Raw genomic sequence first — 18,762 nt, 5'->3', positions numbered from 1 at the left:
AAGCTCTTTCTACCAACATTTCAAAGAACGTCAAACAGTTCTTGCTCAGAAGTTATTTCATCAAGGTTACAACATCCAGGTACTCAGTCAAACTTTCAAAAAGATTTATGGTAAACATGTGATGACATTTCCAAGTTTGACGCATCAGTGACATAAATGATGTCCACTGTAATTCCCTATTTTCACTTGTGCCATATATTCCCGTTTATTTTCAGTTGTACTATTGATCTGCACTTGCATGTGTTTGTGACGGGTGCCGGGGCAGGATAAGCTGGTGTGTCAACACTATATCAGCCCTCGTTGATTACACCACAGTACTAACCTGCTACACTTTAGACATTCATACACTGATTTTCTTTACTTTAAGTAAAGTTTACATATGGTATGAAGTAAATGTTTCTAGTAACATTTACCTTTGTCCTTGTTTATTGTGTGTTAATAAATGTTACCTTATCCAAAATGTATGTTTTTCTTAATATATATCCATGTTACATGAGTGTGTCGCAATCTGATTGTTTGAACTATTTGTCACCAAGAAATCATATGAATTTCCAATGAATGCCTTTTCTCAAATCAAATTTGAAATAAACACGTCCTAAAGCATTCATTGTACATAATTTCCAGCCATCAAATACCCAATAACACCCTTAATCTGAAAGAACTAATGTTTATCACCTAGTGTAAGTTAAAACATATTTATGCATGTGCTCATAATTGTTTGTTTAACTATTATCGTTTCAACATGTTATTGTTTCCAGACCCTTTGTCTCAAATTGCAATGATAAATGGCAGAGAAACTAATTCTGTTTATTCAAGAACGAATATAAGAAGCAAAGACACCATTCTTCTTCAACAAAAGGATACAATTTCATATTTGCCAACCGTTTCGTTCCTATAAAGATCACACTTTTTATTGTAACTGGACATCTTTGCAGCTAATAACAGGACCACGTCTATATAGTCACACCATAATGGTTCAAAAATGGGTAAATTAACCCCACATCGTAGAGAAATAAAGCAGGTCTCTTTGTTGATGTAATGGTCATGAAAAAAGTCATTTACCTTTGTTGGAAAAATACATGATACGTACTTTGCATGTGAGAACTCGAGTTGATGATCATCAAGAAAGTGCGTCTTGTCTAGTCATTTGGACAAACTAACTAAATGAGCTATTTATTCAGGCTAGCGTAGACGAGAAGCTGCCGTAGGCTTGTTTTATTCTGAGAAATGAACTGGCAACTAAATTAGCGAGCGGCTAGGTTGCGTAATTAAAAGCAACATGGAAATATATTAAATGAAGTTGTGGGTGTAGTTTTGTCTTTAGGTATAACTATGCATGTCTTGTTTTATAAGTTAGACTGAAACATATGGTGACATGGGGAGAGGACATGAGTGTGATGTATTAACAGGAACAAACAGGCAAGTGTTATAAACTGAGCGGTTGGTATATGCCATGTTTAAGGATCATGACACAATTTACCGTATTGTCCCTTATTAACGAGAAAGGTCAGAACCAGTGCAAGAGCTTATATACTCAATGATGATCTGATTAACAAACGTTGTGGTTGATAGACTGGATGAGAACTTTGATTTACAGTTCTTAGTAATGAACTTTAGACACAAGGAGAAATCTCTGACTGACAGACACTAGAAATGAACATCTGTTTGTGGAGAAATCTAATTGACAGACACTAGAAATGAACATCTGTTTGTGGAGAAATCTGACTGACAGACACTAGAAATGAACATCTGTTTGTGGAGAAATCTGAGTGACAGACACTAGAAATGAGCATCTGTTTGTGGAGAAATCTGACTGACAGACACTAGAAATGAACATCTGTTTGTGGAGAAATATGACTGACAGACACTAGAAATGAACATCTCTGTGTGTGGAGAAATCTGACTGACAGACACTAGAAATGAGCATCTGTTTGTGGAGAAATCTAATTGACAGACACTGGTAATGAACATCTCTGTGTGTGGAGAAATCTAATTGACAGACACTGGTAATGAACATCTGTGTGTGGAGAAATCTAATTGATAGACACTGGTAATGAACATCTCTGGGTGGAGGGAGAAATCTAATTGACAGACACTAGTAATGAACATCTGTGTGTGGGGAAATCTAATTGACACACACTGGTAATGAACATCTCTGTGTGTGGAGAAATCTAATTCACAGACACTGGTAATGAACATCTGTGTGTGGAGAAATCTAATTGACAGACACTGGTAATGAACATCTGTTTGTGGAGAAATCTGACTGACAGGCACTAGAAATGAACATCTGTTTGTGGAGAAATATGACTGACAGACACTAGAAATGAATATCTGTTTGTGGAGAAATCTGACTGACAGACACTAGAAATGAACATCTGTTTGTGGCGAAATATGACTGACAGACACTAGAAATGAACATCTGTTTGTGGAGAAATATGACTGACAGACACTAGGAATGAGCATCTGTTTGTGGAGAAATCTGACCGACAGGCACTAGAAATGAACATCTGGGTGTGGAGAAATCTGACTGACAGACACTAGTAATGAACGTCTCTGTGTGTGTGGAGAAATCTAATTGACAGACACTGGTAATGAACATATGTGTGTGGGGAGAAATCTAATTGACAGACACTAGTAATGAACATCTCTGTGTGTGGGGAGACATCTAATTGACAGACACTAGTAATGAACATCTGTGTGTGTGGAGAAATCTAATTCACAGACACTAGTAATGAACATCTGTGTGGGGGTAGAAATCTAATTGACAGACACTAGTAATGAACATCTCCGTGTGTGGAGAAATCTAATTGACAGACACTGGTAATGAACATCTGTGTGTGGAGAAATCTGATTGACAGACACTGGTAATGAACATCTGTGTGTGTGTGGTGAAATCTAATTGACAGACACTAGTAATGAACATGTTTGTGTGTGTGGAGAAATCTGATTGACAGACACTAGTATTGAACATCTGTGTGTGGAGAAATCTAATTGACACACACTGGAAATGAACATATGTGTGTGGGGAGAAATCTAATTGACAGCCACTGGTAATGAACATCTGTGTGTGTGGAGAAATCTAATTGACAGACACTGGTAATGAACATCTGTGTGTGTGTAGAAATCTAATTGACAGACACTGGTAATGAACATATGTGTGTGTGTGGGGGGGGGGGGAGAAATCTAATTGACAGACACTGGTCATGAACATCTGTGTGTGGGGAGAAATCTAATTGACAGACATTAGTAATGAACATCTGTGTGTGGGGAGAAATCTCATTGACAGACACTAGAAATGAACATCTCTGTGTGTGTGTGGGGGGGGGGGGGAGAGAAATCTAATTGACAGACACTAGTAATGAACATCTGTGTGGGTAGAAATCTAATTGACAGACACTAGTAATGAACATCTCTGTGTGTGGAGAAATCAAATTGACAGACACTAGTATTGAACATCTCTGTGTGTAGAGAAATCTAATTGACAGACACTAGTAATGAACATCTGTGTGTGGAGAAATCTAATTGACAGACATTAGAAATAAACAACTGTGTGGAGAAATCTAAATGACAGACACTGGTAATGAACATCTGTGTGTGAGTAGAAATCTAATTGACAGACACTAGAAATAAACAACTGTGTGGAGAAATCTAATTGACGGACACTGGTAATGAACATCTGTGTGTGTGGAGAAATCTGATTGACAGACACTGGTAATGAACATCTGTGTGTGTGGAGAAATCTAATTGACAGACACTAGAAATGAACATCTCTGTGTGGGGGAAGAAATCTAATTGACATACACTGGTAATGAACATCTGTGTGGGGGGAGAAATCTAATTGACAGACACTAGTAATGAACATATCTGTGTGGGGGGAGAAATCTGATTGACAGACACTGGTAATGAACATCTCTGTGTGTGGGAGAAATCTGATTGACAGACACTAGAAATGAACATCTGTGTGTGTGTGTGGGGGGGGGGGGGGGGGGGATCTAATTGACAGACATTGGTAATGAACATCTGTGTGTGGGGAGAAATCTAATTGACAGACATTAGTAATGAACATATCTGTGTGGGGGGGGGAGAAATCTGATTGACAGACACTAGTAATGAACATCTCTGTGTGGGGAGAAATGTAATTGACAGACACTAGTAATGAACATCTGTGTGTGGGGAGAAATCTGATTGACAGACACTGGTCATGAACATCTCTGTGTGGGGGAGAAATCTCATTGAAAGACACTAGAAATGAACATCTCTGTGTGGGGAGAAATCTAATTGACAGACACTAGTAATGAACATCTCTGTGTGGGGAGAAATCTAATTGACAGACACTAGTAATGAACATCTGTGTGTGGGGAGAAATCTCATTGACAGACACTAGAAATGAACATCTCTGTGTGGGGGGGGGGGGAGAAATCTAATTGACAGACACTAGTAATGAACATCTGTGTGGGTAGAAATCTAATTGACAGACACTAGTAATGAACATCTCTGTGTGTGGAGAAATCAAATTGACAGACACTAGTATTGATCATCTCTGTGTGTAGAGAAATCTAATTGACAGACACTAGTAATGAACATCTGTGTGTGGAGAAATCTAATTGACAGACATTAGAAATAAACAACTGTGTGGAGAAATCTAATTGACAGACACTGGTAATGAACATCAGTGTGTGGGGAGAAATCTGATTGACAGACACTAGTAATGAACATCTGTGTGTGTGTGGAAAAATCTAATTGAGAGACACTGGTAATGAACATATGTGTGTGTGGAGAAATCTGATTGACAGACACTAGTATTGAACATCTGTGTGTGGAGAAATCTAATTGACACACACTAGTAATGAACATATGTGTGTGGGGAGAAATCTAATTGACAGCCACTGGTAATTAACATCTGTGTGTGTGGAGAAATCTGATTGACAGACACTGGTAATGAACATCTCTGTGTTGGGGGGGGGAGAAATCTAATTGACAGACACTAGTAATGAACATCTGTGTGGATAGAAATCTAATTGACAGACACTAGTAATGAACATCTCTGTGTGTGGAGAAATCAAATTGACAGACACTAGTATTGATCATCTCTGTGTGTAGAGAAATCTAATTGACAGACACTGGTAATGAACATCTGTGTGTGGAGAAATCTAATTGACAGACATTAGAAATAAACAACTGTGTGGAGAAATCTAATTGACAGACACTGGTAATGAACATCAGTGTGTGGGGAGAAATCTGATTGACAGACACTAGTAATGAACATCTGTGTGTGTGTGGAAAAATCTAATTGACAGACACTGGTAATGAACATATGTGTGTGTGGAGAAATCTGATTGACAGACACTAGTATTGAACATCTGTGTGTGGAGAAATCTAATTGACACACACTAGTAATGAACATATGTGTGTGGGGAGAAATCTAATTGACAGCCACTGGTAATTAACATCTGTGTGTGTGGAGAAATCTGATTGACAGACACTGGTAATGAACATATGTGTGTGGGTAGAAATCTAATTGACAGACACTAGTAATGAACATCTGTATGTGTAGAGAAATCTAATTGACAGACACTAGTAATGAACATCTCTGTGTGGGGGAGAAATCTGATTGACAGACACTGGTAATGAACATCTCAGTGTGGCGGAAAAATCTAATTGACAGACACTAGAAATGAACATCTCTGTGTGGGGGGAGAAATCTAATTGACAGACACTAGTAATGAACATCTGTGTGGGGAGAAATCTAATTGACAGACACTAGTAATGAACATCTGTGTGTGGGGAGAAATCTGATTGACAGACACTGGTAATGAACATCTCTGTGTGTTGGGGGTGGGGGGGGTGGGGGGGGTGGGGGGAGAGAGAAATCTAATTGACAGACACTAGTAATGAACATCTCTGTGTGGGGGGAGAATTCTGATTGACAGACACTGGTAATGAACATCTCTGTGTGGGGGAGAAATCTCATTGACAGACACTAGAAATGAACATCTCTGTGTGGGGGGGAGAAATCTTATTGACAGACACTGGTAATGAACATCTGTGTGTGGGGAGAAATCTAATTGACGGACACTAGTAATGAACATATCTGTGTGGGGGGAGACATCTGATTGACAGACACTAGTAATGAACATCTGTGTGTGTGTGGGGGGGGGGGGGGGGGGAGAAATCTAATTGACAGACACTAGTAATGAACATCTCTGTGTCAGGGGAGAAATCTAATTGACAGACACTAGTAATGAACATCTGTTTGTGTCAAATGTAAACAGTTGTAAGAATAAAGTTGAATGAATATCGCCAATCTATATATGTCCGCCCGTTTGTCCGTGCATCTGTCTGCCATAGTGATACACTGCAAACATTAACGATCCGTTTAACTTTGTAAAATTATTCAAAAGTTGCATAGGCGTGGGTACATGAAATACATGCTTGCAATGTGTTCACGCAAAGTGAAAACAACACGTGAACATCACTGAAGAGTGCAGTTGTACCGCTTTTAACAGACACATTCCAAAGAAACTTGGCTAAACTAGGACACAAGGATGGATTTGTGATACACTTGAGATGTGGCAGTACAAATGTATGTGCTTTTGTATGTGGACATACATGATATATTGTTCTTTAATATGCGAATTTACCTGAGATGTTGCAACGGAAATATGGGTTTTACCTGAGACGTTGCTGTGCAATTATATAGATTTTACCACTGTGTTGCAGCGCAAATATGTGGATTTGCCTGAGATGTTACCTCGCAAATGTATGGATTCACCTTAGAAGTTGCAGTGCAAATATGTGCATTTACCTGAGATGTTGCAGTACAAATATGTGGAATTACCTGAAATGTTGCTGTGCAAATATGTTCATTTACCTGAGATATTGCAGTGCAAATATGTTGAATTACCTAAAATGTTGCGGCGCAAATATGTGCATTAACTTGAGATGCTGCAGTGCAAATATGTGCATTTACCTCAGATGTTGCAGTGCAAATATGTGCATTTACCTGCAACGTTGCAGCGAAACTATATGGATTTATCCGATACTAATACCAATTCCTCCCCTGCCGCCACAAACCTAAACATTGACCTTGTGCTAGGGGACAGTCGTTATTAACACGAGTCTTTGTCTTTACCCAAATGCCGGGCTTGTTGATAAAGACAACACCGTTTTCCGGGCCAACCTAACCTAAGTAGACGAACCCTAATGAAATACAATCACACAGAATACATAGGAGGAAAACCCCCTTTGAGGGGCTTTGACGTGTTGGCCACTGTACACAGAGTTTTTCATCTCGAGTACAGTCCTGCCGTTTTTGTTAATGCCCATTAATCGAGTCAAATCCTTTTTAATCGACAAACAATGTTCCGAATACTAGTCCCAGCAATTACCAGGTAATTGAAAAGTTCGCGCTCGGGCGGGCCCATGACGTTCGCCGACAGCCGTGAAGCGAGACTAGATTCTCAGATTAGACCGAGCTCTCTGTATTCACGCAGGAATACAGCTAATCTCTCTCGTAGATAGAAAATTAAATGACAGTGGGCGCAAATGTTTCTGTATCCACCGTTTGGCGCAGCAGATAAATGATTTTCACAGGGAATCAATGCTAAAGCAATTGTCGGAATGAAAGAAGGCTTGTCGAAAGTGACTCGACCGTAACCGCATCACGAGCGCCCTCTCACGGGACCAGCTCATCCAATCATTTCTCTCAATACATTTGCGTGTCGTCTACAGCTCCCGAAATCTCGTTTCAATTCCTAAATCGACAATAATTGAAAACAATTAGGCTTTTGAGGGCGTTCGGGGAATACATCACGCGTTCGGGGAACGTATCGCTAGTTTGACTACAGATTTATTTATGTGATATGGACTTGAATGTTTCTGTTCCAATTTCGTAATGGTTATTTGATTGAACTACTTAAAAACTGCTTTAACAAGATTAAACATAGTTAATGAAGCGATCTAAAAGTAATTTTTAGACTTTTTATGGTCATCCTTAATTATGAATGAGAAAAGTATTTTCACTCACCACATACGCTCGGTGCTACCCAACGGCTTGTCCTCTATCTCGCTATTAAAATGATTAAATTCGTTTTAGTGAGTTAACTTTTCAACAAATACCAATTTCATTAACATTCCATATAAAAGATATGGTTAAAATTGAATGATGGGTAATATGAATTGAGTGATACTCGTTTCGTTCCATCGCTTGGCAGACTTTGATGCCATGACATGTTTAAAGATGGCTTTCTCTATATCACATGCCCTCTAATGTAATAACGTTTATAAAATGCACACACTGGGACTAAAATGGTTTGAGGAGATAACAGGCCAGTAATGTTACAACCCGAAAGTTGGCACTGATAAAATGTTTGGTAATGTAAATTAAAACGTGAATTAATACATTACTTGGTTATCGTAGCTTTTTCTGATTGCTTTGTATCATAAAGAGGTTATTTAGAGACGGACCAATTAATATTCCGTGTGTGTGTGGTGATGTTGGTTGGGTGGGGGTGGGGTTAGGAGCACTATAGGATTTTGAAATATTAAACGTCAATGCCAGAGAATAACCAGTCTTGGTTATCCGACGAAAAAATATTCCAATGGGCGTAAATGGCAAAATAGCGGTGAAAATTATATGTAGGTATCACTAAGAAGAAGTGATGACACCAGGTGTTCGCGAAAAGGGTAAGCATGTCCTGCTCTACCGGCAGAACCCGTCAGTCACACAATTTGCATTAAAAAAAAGTAAATATTTGTTTGTTGCCTGACTCCGAAAAAAATGCTTCCTGCTATTTGTTATTTAGTTGGAATAGTATTACTTACAGTAATAATATCTATGGATTTATGTAATCTAATCAAACAGGAATTGTAATAAGGAAGAGAATTTATGGATGTCAACTTCTTTATTATGAGGAACGCAACGTTTCGGAGTATATACTTACTCCTTCATCACTAATAAATGCTATGAGGCAGAGAAAATATATATGAACCTGTAAGAACAACAAATGTAATATGATAACAAAGGTTTAAACTTAATAGAAGCCAACAGATATTATCATCATCATCATCATCATCATCATCATCATCATCATCATCAGTTAGTTCTAAAAAAAGAACCACCAACGGTGGTACAGGAGAATAAGTTTCTTAACATGATAATAATTAATATTTAACAAGATGTCGGTTATACTGTACAAATATTTGGCGATAAACATTTTGCTTGAAGATTTGTACGAACATTTAAACAGATTCACTTACATAAAGAAACACACATATACACAGTCACACACAAAGTACTCATCTATTATACATATGAATTTTGCAAGGTTCTTGATTATTTTTTTTACATTTCTGGTACTCAACAATTTTTTGTATTTTATTTTTTCGGAAATTGCGTATATTTATTCGAGATAGGTTTACATCTAGATTCATGGAACGCTTAACATATAAACAGGTAGTGGTAATCATCGGCCATAGCTGACGACATACACAATTTGCATGTCCTAAATTTTCTATCTAAACCAAATTAAACCAACGGCCGACTTCGACAGGTAGATTATAGTTACAGGTTCTATGTTTTAGAAAAGGAAAATAGGAAAATAGGAAAAGGAAAATAAATCTGGAAACGCTTTGTGGTCACGAAATACATAGGGCAGACTACACTTATTAAGTATTTGCCTCACATTTCTTATCGAGGCATTTTGTTCATTATTAGATAGAAATTGCAAATGAGTAAACTTATAAATAATTTGTGATAGTTTCGGTGCAGGTCCGGGTTTACACTGTTTATGCCAAAAGTTAACTACCCGTTTAGCTATTTAAATCGATAAAGGTTTCCTACCCAGTTCTCCATAAACCATAAAATTTATGGTAGCATTTCTAAGACCACATGGAAATTTAGGTGGGTCTTTTCAATTATGTTCATATTTACGTTTGCCCAAGTTTGACAGCCATATGATAATATTGGTAGTATCATTACATCAAAAGCCTTAAGTAAACAATCCAAAGGAATGTTATGATTTCTCGATTTCTTTAGAAGGCAGAACATGGTTTTAGATGCCCTTTTTTCGTTCTTACAGGTACATATATATGTTCTCTGCCTCATAGCCTCCATTCGCCCGATAAAGGAGTAGGTATATACTCCGAATGGCTGTGTTCCTCGTAATAAAGAAGTTGACATCCACACATTCTCTTCCTTTCACAGACAGGAATAAACTTGCGGAACGTACTTCTAAAGCTTTTCATTGTTTTTATACTACTTCTATATCCCACGGAATACTCTAATTATCATCCGTCAACACTCGCTCCTTTCCGTAACCTCCCGGAATAACACGAGTTGGTCACGAATGTCTAATTATGTGACTGAAAGTTTGATGTGGAAAGTCTTAGGATGGTACTGTTAAATAGCTGGTGTTTCAATACTGCCTGTATCCTTTGATTTCATTTCGTTACATTAATTAACATGTGTCACGGATACTAGGTCATATCTTTAAACATGTATATAACGAAAGCTTTGTACATCTACAAGAAGACCGCCTCCGTGGTCTAGTGGTAGAGCGTCCGCCCGGGGAGCGGAAGGTTCGATCCCCGACCGCGTCATACCAAAAGACGTTAAATGATGGTTCTTGTTGTTACCCTGTCTGGCGCTCGGCCTTAAGGGGCTAAAACAAGGACTGGTCGGCTCGGAGTCATTATACTGTGTCTGAGTGGGGTATTCATGTTAAAACTGCGTATCTCAGTGAGCTAGCACTATAAATCGGCATCAGTCCGGACTAGTACAAGCATGCACGTCGCTATATAAGTGCAAAAATCTTGGACGCGACGTGAAACCCCATTTCACCTCACCTCACATCTACAAGCATTAGAAAGTCCATTTCACGATCATTCGTGTATGTCTACATTGGAATACGTAAATATGACCCCGAAACTGCATTCTATGCATCATACTTGTAAATTCAGAGCCCAGTAAAAGTAAAACAATCGGAGTTTATAAATTTATCTACATTTAAAAAATAAACTAATTTATACTGGTGACGTTCAACTGTTAGATTATATCAAGGAGCAGGCGCACTCGGGACAGTGAGTAAATGAGAAGGGTTTAACACCGATTAAAACACATATTGTTCATACAGACAGACAGATATTTTATTAATGTCTCACCACGCTGTACACCATTTTCACATTAAAAACACACCTTTAGGTTTAAAATACATAGGCCAATACTTACGGAATTGAATTATGAGAGACTGCAGTTAAAGATAGAGTTATATAGTTATAGACAGATACTATTATAACATCAGTGATGAAACATGTTTCTTCCTCGTTGTAAAATATGAAAGCAGGTTTTGGCGAGATGGTTTTGAAGATTTTGGACATGTAAACGCATAACTGCTCTAACTTAGAATATAAAGATAATATACAACCTATAGACAGATACTATTATAACATCAGTGATGAAACATGTTTCTTCCTCGTTGTAAAATATGAAAGCAGGTTTTGGCGAGATGGTTTTGAAGATTTTGGACATGTAAACGCATAACTGCTCTAACTTAGAATATAAAGATAATATACAACCTATAGACAGATACTATTATAACATCAGTGATGAAACATGTTTCTTCCTCGTTGTAAAATATGAAAGCAGGTTTTGGCGAGATGTTTTTGAAGATTTTGGACATGTAAACGCATAACTGCTCTAACTTAGAATATAAAGATAATATACAACCTATAGACAGATACTATTATAACATCAGTGATGAAACATGTTTCTTCCTCGTTGTAAAATATGAAAGCAGGTTTTAGCGAGACGTTTTTTAAGATTTTGGACATTTAAACGCATACCTGCTCTAACTTTGTATATTCTTTTAATGAAGATTAAAACGCAAATCATCATAGACAGGACAATTCAACAAAACATGGACTTCATCTTCTGTTATTACATAAGAGGCATATACACTGATCGACAGGAAGGTTCTCATATCTCCCGGTTTAAATTCGATTGGGAGCAACACCGCACCTAAATGTGGCAATAAGTCACGCGGATTATTCAATCACGCTTGTGTGTTGTGTTTCTCATACATGGATATATTTACTAAACCCTTTTGATATTTCTAAACAAAAAATACTTTTAGACTTAAATATTTTAGGATCTGCTGTCGCTGTCATTTGACCTAACTTAGTCATAAAGAACCTTCACGTTAGGGAAACGTTGAACTACTTTGAACGTTACAAAAAACGCCTTCAGGAGCACGCTGACAAACCCTTTAAGATAGTCAAGAACAAACGTAGATATGTCCTTTCCTCCCAAACCACCACATCCAACCCCGTGTGAGAACAACTGGTAAAGGAATTAAAGAGTGGTTCAGTTCCTTGATCTGTGGTCAAATTTCCAGTCTTGATCAAATCGTTTCATTTAAGCCACGTGTGACACTTAGACATTGAGAACATGTCCCGAACAAGTCTCCGTTCAACGTGTTGTAATGAAAATTGAAATGGAAAATAACAAACACATTATCTAACTTTCCTGCTGTGTATATAGACATGGATACAGATATCAGTTAATTTTTATTTGCAAGCTTAATGAAGATTTTTTTTGTCAATTCTTATATACTACGCCTACAAACAGCCGAAACAAATCTGAAAAGGATTATTGAACTCTTGCTGCAGAAACTGATATAAAAATGCTGTGCACATTTTTACAAGATCCTTGAATCCTTTCCGAACCATATGTGACTTTACACTTTACAAACAAATTTCGAAAATGAAACGAAAAACAGCCCACAATCCCAAGACTGCCATTAGCCTATTAAATTCCAAACACTGTGATCGTGTGCACTGCTACTTGTGGCGTATAATGTAATTAAATTACGAAGGGAAAAAGTCAAATAAGTTCACAACTATCGCCATAACTAAAGCTTATAAATATGAAATAGCACGATGGAATTGCCAATAAAATCATTGCTTAATGGAAGAAGTAATTTGAAAGTGAATATCCAACTGCGCGGGGCGATATGAAACAACTTTCATTCCGTTCAATTCCCTGAGCTCATCCCTCCAAGCTCTAACCCGAATCACAATGAAATTCAATTACCACACCTTTAATTTCTAAACGAGCTGTAATTCACTGAGATAGCTGGATAGCCTATCAAGTTATTGACTTAAACGGTGATCCATTTAGTGTTATAGCTACCGTGAATATAAAACAACATTTTTCATTACTGCCCTCGTTTATTGCAAGCCAGGCCAGTTACATAGCCCAGAGTTGATTGGTTATTAACAGGAATAACAGTATCCTTCACCGAGAACTATTTTACTCTAACAGGGCACATAATAATGCATTAGAACTCCTGCTATCCTAAATCGCATAAACTGAAAATTGGGCTTTTGTGTTAAGTGTTTGTACAGTGAAAAATATCGTTAGAATTGGCAATCGCTTTGATGGAGGAATATTTTTCGGTCGGGAAGGTCTGTTTGATGTAAAAAGCCATGCAGTCGTTGCACAATGCTTCCATATAATACACATCAGCGTTTAAACGGTCGCGAGTGTCTTCGTAAAGAAAACGCCGTTTCATATATCTCGAGTTCGACAAATTGTTCGATTGTCACAAAGGCCCTCATTTTTCGAATTTTTGTCAAGGTTTGTCTCAGGTGGTGATATGTAAAATATATATTGTATTGTCTGACCCAAACGTAGGGTCTTTCTTTGAACAATGACTAATTAGTAATTTTACAATTTTCTGGAGCATACAAAACCAGTTTTATGCTACTAAAAACACACACAGCACTTTAGACGCTAACACAGTGCACCAGGGAATGATTTAATTGCTAATTTTTAGAGAGACCGAATGCTTCAGAATTTGTATGGGGAAATAGCAGTAGCTGGTCTAAATGCCAATGAACGAGTACAACCAGTCTTGATTATCCACCAGAACAGATTCCATTTGGCGTGAAGGGCAAAATAGCTGTGAGAAGTGAATGAATCGTGCTTCATATAATTTAAATGTTTGCATTCATGTTAAATTCCATGGCTTTTACATCCAACGTTAAAAAACGATTATTTTGCTTGGTTGTAATCGCGTGAACGGGTGTTTCTGGTAAGACTGGATGTGTTCACCCATAGCGCTGACACCCGATCTCTACCTTTGCATATTGTGGACACCTTATCTCTACCTTTGCATATTGTGGACACCTGGGTACTGCCTTCACACAGAACGGACACCTGATCACTACCTTCACACAAGAAGGACACATGATCACTACCTTCACACAGGACCGGCACCTGATCACTATCTTCACACAAGAAGGACACATGATTTCTGCCTTCATACAAAACGGACACCTGATCTCTACCTTCACACAGGACGGACACCTGATCACTATCTTCACACGGGACCGACACCTGATCACTACCTTCACACAGGACGGACACCTGATCACTACCTTCACACAGGACCGACACCTGATCTCTACCTTCACACAGGACCGACACCAGATCTCTACCTTTACACAGGACGGACACCAGATTTCTACCGTCACACAGGACGAACACCAGATCTTTACCTTCACACAGGACGGACACCTGATCTCTACCTTCACACAGGACGGACACCTGATCACTACCTTCACACAAAACAAACACCTGATCTCTACCTTCACACAGGACGGACACTTGATCTCTACCTTCACACAGGACGGACACCTGATCTCTACCTTCACACAAAACAAACACCTGATCACTACCTTCACACAGGACGGACACCTGATCACCATCTTCACCCAGGACGGACACCAGATCTCTACCTTCACACAGGACAGATACCTGACCTCTACCTTCACACAAAACAAACACCTGATCACTACCTTCACACAGGACCGACACCTGATCTCAACCTTTACATAGGACGGACACCAGATCTCAACCTTCACACAGGACAGACACCTGATCTCTACATTCACGCAGGACGAACACCTGATCTCTACCTTCACACAGGACGGACACTTGATCTCTACCTTCACACAGGACGGACACCTGATCTCTACCTTCACACAGGACCGACACCTGATCTCTACATTCACGCAGAACGAACACCTGATCTCTACCTTCACACAGGGCGGACACTTGACCACTACCTTCACACAGGACGAACACCTGATCTCTACCTTCACACAGGACGGACACTTGATCTCTACCTTCACACAGGACGGACACTTGATCTCTACCTTCACACAGGACGGACACTTGATCTCTACGTTCACACAGGACGGACACTTGACCACAACCTTCACACAGGGCGGACACCTGATGTGTACGATTACAGCCAAGTCACCGAGCCCGATTTATATAGTCGCCTCTAATCAATAATGTGGGCATGAGGTCCACTGGGTGTAAGATTTGTTACCTGTATTCTATCTTCAGGTAGACTAGTCTTCATGGCTAGAACCTCCCTGGTCTGTACATCGGGATAGTGGGCATCCTTGAACGCCTTCTCCAGCTCCTCCAGCTGATAACTGGTGAAGATTGTCCTGAAATTACATATATTTCAGATGATTAATATGCATCGTATGTCACATGTTCCCAAGGCAAGGGAGACAACTGACTATATAAGTCTAGTTTCCACCCTTGCCGAACGAGGCCGGAATTATGGAGTTATATTTTGGCTGGACTAACGAGTACATGCATAGTCCAATGAAAATCGCGAAACTAAATCGACATCCGGTCCGTAAACTGCCGTGGAGATTTCGGTCGATTGCAGGATTTGCAAAGCATGTGTACCGTCAACGACCGTCAACAGAAATTTTCCAAATCTTTTCATTTTTTTAATCATGGTGTTCACGTGATTTGATGCACTTCGCAAAGTAAGACCCGTTTTATTGCAATACAGATCTCGATTATCGATCAGATTTTTTTCATTGGCGCCGCCATTGTGTTTGAAGTTAATGCAAGTGATATGATAGGGGTAAGCTGATAGGACAACACAACAGGAGGGACATAGAATGGACATTACTCGTAATATCCACTGCTGGCGCTACGATCGAGCCCAGAAATTCCAGCCTAGTTCGGTAAGGATGGATCATGGACATTTATAGTCAGTTAACTCCCTTGAGTCGGGAAGATGCGTGTGTCAGAATCCACTTTTGACGTACTTATGGACACCACCCAGCATCCACGGGATCACTTCATAATACAACCCCACACAAAGACGCGCACACCTACGCAAATACCCCCACACACACGAAATCGTATGCAGTTTTTAAAATACCAGTGAGTGCATGAGTATAGTTTTACGCCGCTTTTAGCAATATTCCAGCAATATCACGGCGGAGGAGACCAGAAACCGGCTTCACACATTGTATCGATGTGGGGAATCGACCTGGGCCATCGGCGTGACGAGCTAACGCTTTTACCACTGGGCTACCAAACCACCCGTTATTGAAATAACAACGGATGTAAGCGAGGTAGACATTTGTTGATTTTTTATTGGGTTTTCTTTGGCGGCCAACTGGTAATAAGTATGTTTGATGTAAATCTCACAAACACCTCTCAATTTGACTGCTATAATTAAATGGCGCTCCCATTAACACAAAGATTACGTGTCATGCCATGCACTAAATACACCTATAGATATCAATATAGATATCGCTTCAATATATATGGAGAAAATGTACGGTGAAGCCCCGCTAGGCTTGAAATGTGAATAAATATCCGGAATATTTGTAAACTTACATCGTAAGCCCCCAACTTCCAATATCACATATAGCTCAGTACCCTCTTGACACACTTTAAAACTATTCATGAGTATAGGTTATTATCCTCCCCCACGAAGTGGAAGGGGGATATAGGAATGGGTCCTGTCCGTCATGTTTCGTTTCCGGGGCAGAAAAACAACAACAACAACAAAAACTAAAAAATCATGAGATATATCTTTACCAAACATGGCACATAGATAGGTCTAGTGGCGAACTGGTGCCTTTTGATAATTCGGGATTTTCGAAAAATCTAAATTTTCGTTTTCATGGCAACGGCTTTGACTTCATCAACTTGAAATGCACACCAAATCGTGGAGCGTAGCCCCTTTAAGAGAGAATGAGAGGGATTTACGCCGCTTTCAACTAGTCTTTTAGTTATATCACGGCGCATCAGTTTAATCGGTGTGCGGAAAAATGAGGCCGCTGATAAATGTTCACTACTGGGTGAAACAATAACGGTATAGTGCTGACACACCAAGATCAGCGGATCCGGACACAGTTAAGGGACACAACTCTGCAAGAAAGCTCGAGCTCCTCTTTGATCAGTACGTTCCCCGTATCCCCACAGATTTAAAGTAAATTAGTTGGTATCGAGTTGAATGAGTTGTTTGCAATGACAAAAGCTATGTTTGGGGTAACAATGTTCGCCTCATTAAACGTGACATATAGAAAATACAAACTGTGAGTGTTCCAGAAAAACACTATATTGATAAACTTGTAACATGGACGTCGATCGTTCATTACGTACTTGATCAACGTTCAGGAAACTTGTTCCCCACAGCAAGAGACCGACAAATGTATCAACTCACATTACACTTCATCGACCCGTACATACAATTAAAAATACTACACTTAATACCATCAATTATCTCAATTAGCTAATGATGTATTTCTACCAACAATAGAACTATAAAGGGTTTTGAATAAACTAAATCGATTGTTTGAAGCAACTATGTAGGACAACGAGTGACATGAGACACTGTTTGTAATATGGTATGTAGTCTGAAATGTATTGGAATCAATACCTCAAAATAGAGGTATTCCGGCTTATGCGGGATAAAACAAAAAAAAATCATGATTTATTTTAACGTGCGTCTAAACCTGTACTGATTAAACTAAATTAGAGTTAGTTGCATTTCATGTGATTTTCAGCCGCTAAATAAAAGTGATCAAGCATTTTAAAATGAAACGAATGGTTCAACAGTGACGTCACTAATGACGTCATAGTGCATATTGCACTAAATTTGGGATCGTGAGGCTTCGTAAATTGATTTTCATTGTAATTTAAATAAACATCATATCATGTCAACAAAATAATTATCTTTCAACAAATTATTTTGCATTTTGAAATATAACTTCAAACATTAGCTAATCGGACCGAACGTTTATTAATAAACATACATCCTAACTATAGTTGGGATTACCGACAGCGACATATCGATGCTTTAACTAACATTTTCTCCAATAGGCATATCAAGCAGTTTTGATCAATTCACTTTGTATGGCAGCGTTGACAGTATTGGTGTCTGCATAGCATCAGAATGCTCTTGACGAAAGGGTGCAGAAGAGTATCTGTCGTCGACGCAAACATACAGAAAAGGAACTATTCAGTACGACTTTCACAGTGACAGGCACTAAAGTAGTCCTATCTCGATTAATAAACAACCTTCTCTCCTTTCGACAGTTGTGAAAGTTATTGCTCTCTGAACTGAGCACTAACATTTTGCTGCCCCAAGAGATATCTTAGCTATGTGACCTTATGTTGAAGAAGATGATAATAATATTAATAATACTAATAATCATCATCATCAATGATTGACTCCAAGGATTGTTCCCCCAACGAAGCAATTATCATACGGAAGATAACACTGTGGCAATTAAGTTGGTCAGCCATAAATAACTTATACTGAGGGGCAAAAGAAACTGTACTTCTCAGTAGATTTGATCATATGATTGCTTTCCGATTTAAATTCATATTCATATCTTAAATTTGCGATAAAAATTAAATAAAAAAAC

At 38.8% G+C, this 18,762-nt stretch overlaps 1 protein-coding gene across 1 annotated transcript in view; it reads right to left on the bottom strand.

Annotated features, from left to right (window-relative positions):
- Positions 1-18,762, bottom strand: part of LOC139442624 (visual system homeobox 2-like) — a 39,053-nt gene that overhangs the window by 5,117 nt on the left and 15,174 nt on the right. The window contains exon 3 of the mRNA XM_071223479.1: positions 15,399-15,522. Within this exon, the coding sequence (XP_071079580.1) occupies positions 15,399-15,522 (124 nt within the window). The remainder of the gene's footprint in view (positions 1-15,398; positions 15,523-18,762) is intronic.

The sequence above is a fragment of the Haliotis cracherodii genome, unplaced genomic scaffold (genome assembly GCF_022045235.1).
Source record: "Haliotis cracherodii isolate W230 unplaced genomic scaffold, xgHalCrac1.p SCAF_5, whole genome shotgun sequence".
In the NCBI taxonomy this organism is placed as follows: domain Eukaryota; kingdom Metazoa; phylum Mollusca; class Gastropoda; order Lepetellida; family Haliotidae; genus Haliotis; species Haliotis cracherodii.
The sequence above is the reverse complement of the archived record's forward strand: the minus strand, read 5'-3'. Positions and strand labels throughout refer to the sequence as shown.